The sequence below is a fragment of the Neopsephotus bourkii genome, unplaced genomic scaffold (genome assembly GCF_033783945.1).
Source record: "Neopsephotus bourkii isolate Nb327-2 ecotype Australia unplaced genomic scaffold, CSIRO-AGI_Nbou_v1 NB_1768, whole genome shotgun sequence".
Classification (NCBI taxonomy): Eukaryota; Metazoa; Chordata; class Aves; order Psittaciformes; family Psittacidae; genus Neopsephotus; species Neopsephotus bourkii.
The window spans coordinates 1,893,064-1,905,314 of NW_026902242.1; the positions used below are offsets into that span (position 1 = coordinate 1,893,064).

General features: G+C 45.2%; 1 protein-coding gene across 28 annotated transcripts in view; it reads right to left on the reverse strand.

Moving 5' to 3' along the window:
* Positions 1-9,726, reverse strand: part of LRRFIP1 (LRR binding FLII interacting protein 1) — a 107,193-nt gene extending 97,467 nt beyond the window's left edge. For all 28 annotated transcript variants that reach the window (XM_061379082.1, XM_061379081.1, XM_061379080.1 and 25 more), the window contains exon 1: positions 9,572-9,726. In XM_061379082.1, the coding sequence (XP_061235066.1) occupies positions 9,572-9,661 (90 nt within the window). In that variant the 5' untranslated portion in view covers positions 9,662-9,726. The remainder of the gene's footprint in view (positions 1-9,571) is intronic.
* Between the last annotated feature and the right edge of the window lie 2,525 nt (positions 9,727-12,251).

Below are 12,251 nucleotides of genomic sequence, written 5' to 3' on the forward strand. Positions count from 1 at the left end.
ATCTAACAGACAATGAAATAGCTCAAAATGGTGACCTTTGGGTGTCACCAAAAAAAAAAACATCCCAAAAGCCCACTTCAATTCTCAACAGATGTTGATGCATCATATTTGTCATCGTAAATCCTCTTAGAGTTCAGCAACACATTCAGCAAAGGAAGAAAATCAAGACAAGCACACACACACTTCACGTGGGAGAAGGGGCATCTTAAAGAAAACAGCTCCTGGGAAACGCTCCGTTGCACAGCAAAGCAACAGGGATGCAGATCATTAGAGTTTAAGTTTCTTGTCCAAAACCATGCCAGTGTAAGACAGAACACAAAGTTACGTCATCTGCTCTCCTGGCAACTCAACTGAGTCAACTTCCAGTTTGCAATCAGGGAGAAACAAGAAGAAATTACAAAGATTAAGAAACAAAACCAAACCCAGTAGGCTGCTACCTTCAATAATCAGCCAAAGCAAATAGGTTTTATCATTTCCAGGTGAAGGTAGTACACTGGCACCAGTATAAACAGCCATACCCAAAACACCTGAACCTAAGGCAATATGTGTTCTATGAAGCTACAAGAGCCCAACAGGAGCCCGGAGCCCAAGGATTTTTCTGCATATGAAGCACACCAAGAGCCTTTCCTTGCTCTCATGTCATCCTAGCATGTTAGCTGATAAACACTCCATAATTAGATGACCCAAGTGGGGATGTCTGAAATCCATCTGCCATGAGGGAGCAAGTTTAAAAACCTGACCCAGCTTTTAGCGTGCCAGATTCTCCTGTATGCAGTTTCTGTCTACTGGAAGAGGCTGGTAAAAGGAAACAAGAGAGACTCAACTAGATGTGGTTTTCAAACATGGGATTAGAGAAAGGATATATTGGGATGCAGGAAGTACTCAGAAGAGAAAGGCAAAGGAAAAAAATACTCAATTTAAACCAGCTACTGATGAAAGGAAAGGTCACAAGATATGCAAGAGCAGAGACCAAGAGGAAAGAAACATTATTCCTTTACATTCTCTGTCTGTGAAGAGATCTGCATTCAAGGCATCTGTGGGATTTCAGTAATGGTCTGCAAAGAGTCACCAGTGGGACCACTCAGGACAGAGGCACCATCATTTCATTTGCAAGCAATATGAAAACACAAGGCACTGACTAACCAGCTGAACCAGTAAACACACAAACAAACTGCTTTGTGTAATGTGCTTCCAGTAAGCTTTTCCATTTCAGGAAAGATTAAATCAATGTGACATTAATTACACTTAAAAAGTCCAAGGTAGGAAAAACCCAACTCCGAGAGCCTATTTTTGAGGAAGCCAGAAGCAGTTCGATTGTTTCTTCAACAGAAGTTTGAATACAAATTGAATAACCCACTCTCATTCACAGAAACCTCCTAACAGCTCAAAGGAAAGAAAATTGTTGCTCTGAAACTTAAGTGGGATTTTTGTATTTCTTCACACGCCAATGATAACAAGCAGTGTCCTCCCTAATTACAAGGTATTAAAACCAGGAACCCAGCAGTGGTGATGCACGTGGCAATTCTGGTTTACCAAAGGCTTTGATTACTTGTACAACAACATATAATACAAAACTAAAATCTCAGTATTTTCTCAAAGAGCAAAAGGGCCCACAAAGCATTGAGAAACTAGAAGGCACTAAGTGATTTTCCAAGTATAGCATCAGGATTAAGTTGCATCACACAAGAAACTCTCATCCTGCACACAAAAGCAACATGCAGGAAGAGGAGAGCTGTGAAGAACAGCAGTGATGAACTGGAGGCTTCCCCAGCACAATCCGAGATTGGAACACAGCTTGGATTTGGCACTGTAAGACCACTTTCCCTGTTTGCTGTCTCCAGCTCAACTCTTAAATGCTGCAGTAGTATTTAGGAGGATAAAACCACAGCCCATGTCAAGCTGCTGGTTCACAGGCTGCAGGAACACAGACAAAGCAGATGCAACTGAACAAATCCACCTCTTTTCAGATCCTACCCAGTATATTTTACTGAAAGTATACTCACAAAGCAATCAACTTTCCAGTTCCAGGTCAGAAACTTTTAATGAGCAATTAGCTCAGACACTTATTTTTGTTGGCACTGAACAGTACTGAAAGACCCTAAATTAACAAAAATTATTTCGATCTATTTAACAGAGCTTCCAAATCAGAACTAGTCACTCAAATTTTTACATCAGAGCTGTGCCCTTTGGAACTAATTACAGCCAATACCCAGAACACCCATCCTTTCTTAACCCAGAAATCACTGCTTTGGTTAAAATCTGCAAACTTTTATCTCTGATAATAAAACCAAACATTTTTCAAAGGATTTGAAGATAACCTCACCCCCCACACCCCATTTCAGAGTTCCATGCCCTCAAGTAGCACACACTGTACCAGAAATCCACTTCCAGGAAAACACAAAACATCATGGGGATGAAGGACAGCATCACAGGCTAGATGCTGAAGCACGAGTCACATCCATCTTGGGAGATCCTGCTTCATTTAACCAAGATAAATGCCTTTCTGCCTGGTTCTTGTTTAGGCATACATCCATGTCCCAAAACAAGTAACCCTCAGTTTTGCAAACTGTGTTAGTCAGAGTTAGCTTGCGTCTTCCCCTCTCTCAACACCCGACGCTCTTTGCTGGTTAGTCCATAAAACTGCTCCTGGCTCTGCCCATCAGGAAATACCTCCCAAGCCTTGCCCTTCACACTGCCCTCCGCACTTCATTTTGCTTGGTTAATTTTGTTTGAAGGCAGAATTAGAAACCCATCCAAATACACACAAGGAAGTGTCTTTGAAGCTGAGGTCTAACCAGCAACCTTTCTTGATAAGGACTAGTCAAACTAGTACAGTGGTCAAAGTTATGGCACATTCCCACCAATGTGAAAGTATTACTTGCACGCTTTTCCCCAGCATCTGAATACACGACTTCTATATCCTCTGACGCCTCCCAATAGCAGTAGTTTTTAAACAACCTGACCAGATCTAAATTTTCACAACAGAAAATTCTGTCATATGGTCATTCACCTCCCTGAAGTCACTTACACACTGCGAGCACTGCACAGCAACTAGATCAGCCCCCCTAGACAATTAAAACCCTCAAATTCCTACCAGCAAAGTATGACCTTATTTAGTATTTGTTATGCTACATCAAGCCTTAATTTCAACCATTAAAGCATCTACAACCAGGCCTTTGTCTGCTGCCTTGTATTTCTTGGTACCTATCAGCAACACTGGTGGTTCTTCATCCTCACCATATCTAAGTACCTGCAAATAACCCCAGAGCACCAGATTACTCAATATAAGAGATTACTCTCTGCAGTCCCTAGTTGCACAGAGCAGCTCTCCACCAGCAGTGATTTACCTTACAGCAGCTTACTTTTAAGAGTTTAAAATGAGAAACCAAAACCAAAATTACAGGACAGATGCCAGGCTGGAACCCAGCGATCACATTAAAATGAGTTGCGCTCATCTCAGCTACTTATGGTATGAAAAGCACATCCACCAGGAACTGGCCAGCTCTGACTTGCAGGACTGAAGATGAAGCCTACCCATGTCAATGCCTTTTAAATATAGTTTTCCCCCCTCCCTGTCTGCCTGGCCTGCTTTCCTAAAGAGCCTGCAACCTTCCATTCCAACACTCCAGTCAAAGGAGCCATCCCACCATGTTTCTGGGATGCCAATGATATCATATCCCTGTAGCCATGCACACATATCTGACATCTCTTGTTTATTCCCCATCTGAGCCGACCTTCCAATGAAGCCGACTCATTGGCTGGAGCAGCTGAAATAGCTCTGCATCGCTCCGAGCATTTATTATAGGTGCTGGCATCTGACTGGGAGTGTTGGGATGGATTGATGCCCCCCTTCCCCAACACAACTACTTTAAAGCTGCCTTGACCAGCCTGGCAAATCTCCTACCAAAGCAGATGTCTGCTCATAAGAAACCCTTAAACGCTTTCCTCATCTTTACTGTGTGATGAAAGGCCAAAATCAGGTATTTTTCTACTGCATGCAAGGCTACCTTCTCTAGTAAATCCAGGCTGATGAGCAAGAGCACCAGACAACACCAGAAGCACAGAAAGCTCTGTGATGGAATGACTATGCACCTTCCCTCCTCAGAAGCATCTCTAGTATTTAAAAACAAACAACACAAGCAAACCACTACCAAAGCCACCTTACAACTGTCTGAAGGATAATATGGCTTACTGCAGCTCCCCTTCTCTGGTCACCGCCACCCTCCCTCCCAGCCATTCCAATAGGCAACTTCTTCCCCAAAAGTGTCTCGATGCAAACGAGACAACAGCTGATATTTCAGAGCTGCTATTTTAAGGTTTGCCTCTGAGTGCTTAGGTCTAGCTCGTCAGATTTGCTGCTCCTGGCAGCCTGCTGACTTGACAAGAGGGACAAATACCTTGTTTCATAAGCCTGAAGTGCTGGGTGGATTATGCTCCTTACAACCAAGGATGAAAAAAACTGGACCCGAACAGTGCTGAAAGCCTTGCAAGTACACTGGAGCTCCAACTTTGTTCAACGACAGGCCTGGAAAAACATCCTTCTAGATGAGGTAATGATTAGCATTACATCCTGCAGGCAAGCTCAGCATTTGGGCTTGCAGAGAAAAAGGCTGGGCTTCCCATGTTGTTAATCCTAACAGTAGTCTCCTGCTTGACTGAAATAGGAATCACAGCTCCTTAAACAGCTGCTTCCTCAAACAGCCAGAGAACAGCTGAAGAGGACTTGGGCCAGGACACAAAATCAGGCAAGTAATTATGTGAAGTTGCAATAGGCATATTGTGAGGCAGAGTGTGCATTTGGGATGGGCTACAATCACCTCTCAAATACACTGAGATGGGTCTTAAGAGTTTTGTCTCACTTCTTAAACCATCCAAAGCTGCTCCTTCACACATTCCCTTTGAGAAGGATCATAAGTGATGCCAATGCCATTTGTTGGATACACAGATGCAAAACATCAAGGAAAAGGAATGTTTAATGAAGAAGAGCACATCTGCTGCATCATCTCAATTTTGGAACAATTTACCATGCCCTGCTGGAAAGCATTGCCTACAAAGTCCTCCTTCCTTCCTATATTTAGGTCAAGCAGGCTGAGTCAAGCCCTCCATGAGCATCCCTCCTTTCATAGTGTTCTATTTTAGAAGAGAGAATTACAGCCAGGCATCCTTCTTCAGATAATGTCTTCTCTTGGGCTGATACATTTATAACACTCAAAGGCAGGAAGTAACAAAATGAAGGTTAAAAAAAAAAGTCAAATGCAAGCAGTTGGTGCTACATAAACCAGACTGTTTCTAAGGGCTTCTCTTGGAACATTTACCTGACTTACAAAAGGCTTCATGCGTCTCTAATGCCAAATGCTGCTCAAAAAGTTTTCCCACTATACTAACAAGGCACAGAGATCTTCACACAGACATTGCCTATTACATCCTTAGGGAATATGCTGCTGTAACCACTCTGGTTTGCGTAACAGTTCAATGAAAGTTTGCATGGCCTGCATTCCCACATATAAATATCTATTCTGCTTGATTTAGCTTTGACTTTTAGCAAACTGTTTCTATCTTGGTTTACACAAGTCACCCAAATTGTTGTACAAACCAGAGAATGCTCCCTCAAACTATCCACTCAAAAGCCAGGCCTTTAGATTCCACGTACAAAGATCACACCATCTCTTCACTAGCTCTGAAAGTCCACTTTAGACTTCTGAAGATATTTCGTGCCTCCTTACCATATGCAGTAAAGCTGGTTGGCTGGTTTCACCTACATTTTGAGCTATTTCTCATCACCTGCACTTTCCGCTCCTTCACAGTAGTGTAACATCCCCATTTTTGGATCCCTAAGAATGCAAGTCAATGCACAAACTGAAAGCGCCAGTGAAACAATCAGTCCATAAACTGATCCTGACAGCTATTTAAAAAGATAGTAACTATGTAAGTATGTAGAGGACAGTTCTTGAAACTTTGACATACAGCATACAAAGAGTGAAGAAGCAACCTTCATAACTTCATTTTACTGTCACAGAAAATAATGGTATATTGTTGGAGTTACTAATTTCAAATTACTTACTAGCTAAAAAGAGTTCTGGATGAAAAAAGAGAAGATTTCTAGCACAGACATGGCACAAAGCAGGAATTTTTTTCTGAGCTGTGTGACAGGTCTGTTTGCAAAACTTGACCAAAACAAGGTGTAAATGACTTAAAGCACATCCAGTTCCAACCCCTGCCACGGACAGGGACACCTTCCACTAGAGCAGGTTGCTCCAAGCCCCTGTGTCCAACCTGGCCTTGAACACTGCCAGGGATGGGGCAGCCACAGCTTCTCTGGGCACCCTGTGCCAGCGCCTCAGCACCCTCACAGGGAGGAATTTCTCCAGCCCTCACAGCATCTCCATGGCCCCCTCTGGACTCGCTCGAGCAGTAACACTTAACTACTACTGTAGGGAGCAAAGAGCATAGTGGAATGTGGGGGAGAGGGGAAGAAACATTCCGTTTTAACCAACATCTCAAGGTACCATAGCAAAACCACCTAACCCAAGCAGGAAGCCAGTCCCTGTAAGGTTCAGCAGCCCAGGACTCTGCCTTCCTGAACCACACATACACCAGCCTAAGAGGACAAAATGACTGTACACATATGCAATTTCTGCAGGCTGTGCTGGCACAGACCTCCAGAAGTATCAAACTCTAGATTTTGCTAACACTCCTGGGCATGTATTCACAGACAGAATAAAATAGCCCAAAAGTTTCCATTGACCTAAATATAGAATAACCTACTGGTGTCAACACGCGTCTGAAAGCAGAGAAGCCAATCACTGATCAGTGTCACTCTTGTCTGCAAGAGCTAACATTCAAAAAAACCAAACTTCACCAATGTACATACATTGCAAATTAGGTGTGCACACAGCAAATCCTGAGAGGAATCATCTGTGCCCACTACAAACATGACATTCCCAGTCTGTATGTTAACTATATTGACTTATTTGCCATCAATTTTATTATCATGTGAGTCAGAAACTCCCCAGACAGATTTAGTGGTCTGCTACTGACCTGATGGGCAAGGTGATTTACAGTAACTATACTTTCTGCTCTAAACATGTCTAGTCAAGATGATAAACTACTTGCAGCTGATCTAGTTCAGAAATTGCCTCAAACATTAAAACTTCCTACTACTGATCAACACCACTAACACTGCTACTAAACCCCAACACTAGAATAAGCTTCACTTTCACAATTTCCTTCCGCTTGCGTAGTTACTTCCTCTCAAGACTCTTCTTGCATCCCGTGGGAGTAAGGACTGCCTTCTTCACTGTGTAAGGATCTCTTCTGATCTATGCAAGACTGCACATACAGAGCCAGACATCCTGGTTACAGAACCACATAGTACAGCAAGTACTGCTGATTTTGAGGGTTATTCTGAAAGTTACAACATAACACTTTAAGTGCCAAAGCAGCACAATCCCTTTGGAGGAAAAACAAAAGGACAGAAGCTGAACGCGTTTCAGCTTACTCCAACAGATCCCAAGGTAAAAGTACTTCTCTAAATAAAGGCTCAGATGCTCTTTTAGGCTCCCATCTGAACACAGCAAAATGAGATTCTGGAATCTGATAATAACTTGCAAGCATCTGTGGCTTTGGATAACAAAGGAAGACCAAAGAAAAGAGTGAAAACCTACACACAAACACAAGGTATCTTTGGCTCAGCTTTGCCTAAACACCTGCAAGGGACAAAATGTCAGTAATCGCTGTACCCTTCTTGCCATGAAGACTCCCAGCACCCTTGCTAGGAGGAGACAAAAGGCTTGCTTTACATTTTTAAGAGTCCTAAAGATCATGGTGAAGGATTAATCTTGAACCCTTTGTGTGGAGAATGGGCAGTTAAACAACAAAACTATTATGAGTGCTTAAAACCCAAGACAGAATAATGCAGAGTTAAAACAATATGGGAAAACGCTGAACCTTGAACTTAGCAGTTCAGAGTTTTAGCGCTTGAGGGAAAAGATAAAAGACAAGACTGTGTTGGGATTTTGACCAAATGGACTTGTTCTTTAAACAGTCCCCAGAAGAAAAAAAAAAATAAATAAATAAATCACACCCACCCACAAAAGAAAACAAACAAAAAACAAACAAACAAAAAAAAAACCACAAACCAAATCAACACAATATTTGGAACCTAGAACCACTGCTCAATACAGTGAAAAGCAGTATAACAGCTAAAGAAAGGTGAAAGTGAGAGAGAAATGTGATACAGAGAAGGATAATTTAGGTCTCATCACAGATTGATGCTTTCTTTGATCAAATGGCAGCACAGCCAGGACACAGGTGTGGAATTTAAACTCTCATCCCAAAGCAATTCCTAGGGTGTTACCATGACTCAAATTCCAACAGAGAGCACAATCACTTTATACTTGCTATCTTATGTCCAGGACACAAGACATTCTTGTCCTCCTACCTCAACCTCCATCCCTGCCTCAGCAGTTTGACCTGTGGAAACACTATCCAAATCACTCACATTAGCCTACTGTGTGTATTGTAAAGAAGCTACAAACCACTTCAAAACGGTACACAAGAATAGTAAAGGCTTCCCATCTCAGGGCTGCCACTGCTGATGCAGGAGGTGCATGGTGTTACAGATAGCTCAATCTAACAGCCAGTTGACACCAGAAATAAGCTGCACACTCACATCATTTGATCCTGCTGCAAACGTGATTCAGGAAAGGAAACCAAGACTCAAATCTCTTCTAGAAGAGCAATTAGTATTGTAACCCATCTGGGGGTCAGACCAACGCAAGGCAGACATGAGACACACATAACCCATGCTAGGGGAAGATGATGGCCACCTCCAGCAGCAGCCAGCATCTGCTGCTTATCCTGATCTAAGGTTTGGATTGCCCATCTGCCCCATCGGAAGACTAGAAACAAGGATGCAGAACGACCTGTGTGTGTCACATTCAGTAAACATAAAACCCAAATTCATGCCCCCTGCTTGCCATTGAACCGGTGCAACGGTACCCAAGGGTAGGGAGGTATAAAGAAAACTGGTATCAGCTGGTTCTAAGTGTTTAAAGTCAAATCAAGCACAGCGCAGTGTCTACTGAGCAGCAAGCCGAAGTCATTAAATACAGACAATAAGCCAGTTTCCAAGTTCGATTGCACACTTGCACATGCATCTCAGCATCATCTCGCAATCTTCTGCTTTCCGTTTTCTCGTGTATCTACATCCATAGAAACCGGCGTGGCCTATTTCCCGGTTCCCAGCCACTAACACCCACCCCGGCGGCAGCACACGGCTCATTTCCCCGCACAGAGGGGCTGGAGCAGGGGTTTCCGACCGGGCTGCCGCGGTACCCTCCCGGATGAACACTTCCAGCACCTCAGACTCGAGCAGCGCCCGGCGATGACAGAAGGGGCCGGCAACCCCAAGGCGAACGCGAGCTCCATGCTACGGTTCATGGAGCTGCCCTTGAACCACCGTTAGTGCCCGCTGCTCGGGGGCGCGTGCGCGGCTGCTGGGGGACCCCACGGGAGGGACGGAGAAGAAGAAAGGAGAACGGGGTGGGGGGGGGCGCATCCCGCTCCTCACCTCACGGGCGATCTGGTTGAGCGCATCGTCCTCCGCCGTCAGGCGCTCCCGGTTCGGCAGCCGCTTCCGCCCGGCTCCCTGCGTCCCCATGGCCCCTCCGCTCCCCTCCACTGCCTCAGCCGCCCGCCGGCGCCGCGAACAGAGCGGCCGCCACCGCCCCCCGATAAGCGCATGCGCCGCCGCCCCCCCCCCCCGAGGGGCCGGGCCGGGAGCCGCCGCACGCCCCTCGCCCGCCTCCCCGGTAGCGGGATGCGGCAGCGGCGCCGCCCGCGCCCATCGCATCGTGGCCTCGGCCTCGGGCACCGCCGCTGGACTCCGCTCGCCTGGCCCGGCCCGGCCCGGCCCCGTCCCGGTGACTGCCCTCCGGGACTGCTTGTCCGCCTGCTCCTGTTGAGTGAACGTGATTCATTCTGGTGTCAAATAAATCAATGCTTAACGAATTCACATGGGCAAGGAGCGTGTATGCTCTGGAATCCCTGTCACAGCCCTCCTACCTCAGTGTTCACAGTAACTCCTTACACACAAACTGTAAGTCCCAAGCTCAGGGCATTAATCACGTTACACAGATGTGCGGCAGAAAAAAGGCCTGCCAAACCCACCCAGCCCTCTCTGACAAAGACCCACGTGCTGTGTTTAGTCCTTGTGACTCGCTTTTAAACTTCAAACTTGATAAAGGCAAAAGGCAGCACTTGCCTGCTCTGGCCAGCCTGATCGATGTTTATCTGGTGGCTTTCACAAACAACAACTGAGGTTTGGGTCATCGTCAAGTTCAAAGCTGTGTCAAGCAGTTTAATATATCATCCTTTCCCACGAGGGCACGTATCAGAGCATGAAAGAAGCGGTGGCTGTATGAGGAGAAGAAAAGCCCTAGTTTTTATCACGCGTGGGAATGCTGTGGTCCAAACTTTGCACGAGGTTGTGCAGACCTTTGAGGTGCAGCCATTGACTTCAGAGCAGATGAGTGATTGAGAGCTCCTAACAAAGCCCTCCCGATCAGCCACCCCACAAGGCACATCCCCTCCTCAGCCTTGGGTCCTGCAGTAATCCCTGAACTTTTGATTGTTTTCTCCTGTTTAACATCACTTTAAGGGGAGAACCCAAAGCCCACGTTCTCCCCCAGCCTGCCATCACTCCAGCTCTAGTTCAGTATCTGCCACCTTCTCAGAGCAGCCAAACACTATCTCTTTTTTTTCATCAGATAGCATTTGGGCTGTATGCACTCACCACTCATGTTCGGGGAACCATGGTTTTTCTGGTATTGCATTGACATTGCTTCTCATGCCTGGGACTATTCATCTGTACAAGAAACAAATGATTATTTCATAAGCCGAAGCACACAGAGGAGTTCTGTGCCTGAACTGGGCATCAAAACCATGGTGTCATAGCCTGAGATTTGGCAGCAAACTTACTCTGACCCCACACAAGTGGAAAGAAAAGCAGCACCTACTCTGCAAGGCAGTGCAGGGGCCCTAAATTTGAGCCTTGCTGTGCCTGGCTTTCCTAGATATCCACAGGCTTCCCTTCATCAGCCACTCCAGCCAACCTCACCTCCTCAAGACCTGGCTTAGCACTGGATCCCTTGCAGGCTCTACATGTTCCCTGAGTCCTTATCCTTGCATTGGCCCCCGCCCTCTGAGGAATTCTGGCTGAAGAGGTGGTGCAGTGCCTTATTTTTAGGTCCATGTTACCCAAGGGTTTCAGCCACCTGTGCAGCTGCATCACTGCATCCATGCAAGGGATTTCCAGATTTCCAGTTCAGTGGTGAAGTAGATGTGTGTCAGTGCTGCCTGCCCTGCTGAAAGCCTTATAGAGGATTGGCCTTAGAGCAAAACTCAGGCTTGGATTAGACAGGTTTATGTCTGAAAAACGTAGGAAGGGGGAAGGAAAAGAGAGGGAAAGGGAGAGGACAGGGAAGAGGAAGGAGGAAAGGTGGCAGGCAGGAGGGAAATAAAAATAAAGCCAAGAGACTGGAAGAGAAGAAACTATCAGGGGAGTGCAGTCATATTTCAAATCACACATTGAACGTGAGCTGCAGTCTAAGAAACCCTTCTTCATTCTTGTATTCCAGACACATATAGGTGTTTTTTCTTCATTTTAGTCATCTTGTTATAAAAATACTGTACATACAGAATTTGTCCAAATAAGTGTGAAATAATGTTTCAAACACATTCATTTTGACTGCAATGTGAAGTGGAGTGAGCGCAGCTGAAAATAAAATACTTGAAATGTACATTTCTTACGTTAAGAAACAACATGAAGTCAAGGCTCATTTTGTCTGAGACTTATAACTGTGATTAATGATACTTGGACAAGACTGAGTATCTCATGCCAGTTTTAAAGGGCATTAAGTGCGTAACATGCACATCATTCTCCAGTATCCGGTGTGCAAGGAGGCTGTTTCATGCAGAGCATAACTCTGAAGATGCAGTTTTTCCCTCAGTGCTGCTTTTAAACCAACCCACCCTTAAAACCTCACCCTTGAGAATCAGAACAAGCAATCAGCTTAGAACCGCTGCTGCTGCACTCAACAGGCCAAGTCTACATAATAAAATGGATGGGTTTATATGCTGTGGAGCAAAATATAATTCCATCTCTATTAGCAGCAAGCCCTGGGATAGGGGAATCCAGCAGCTAGCTGACTGTCAAAAGAAAATACAAGGGCACCTCTCTGCTCCACCAC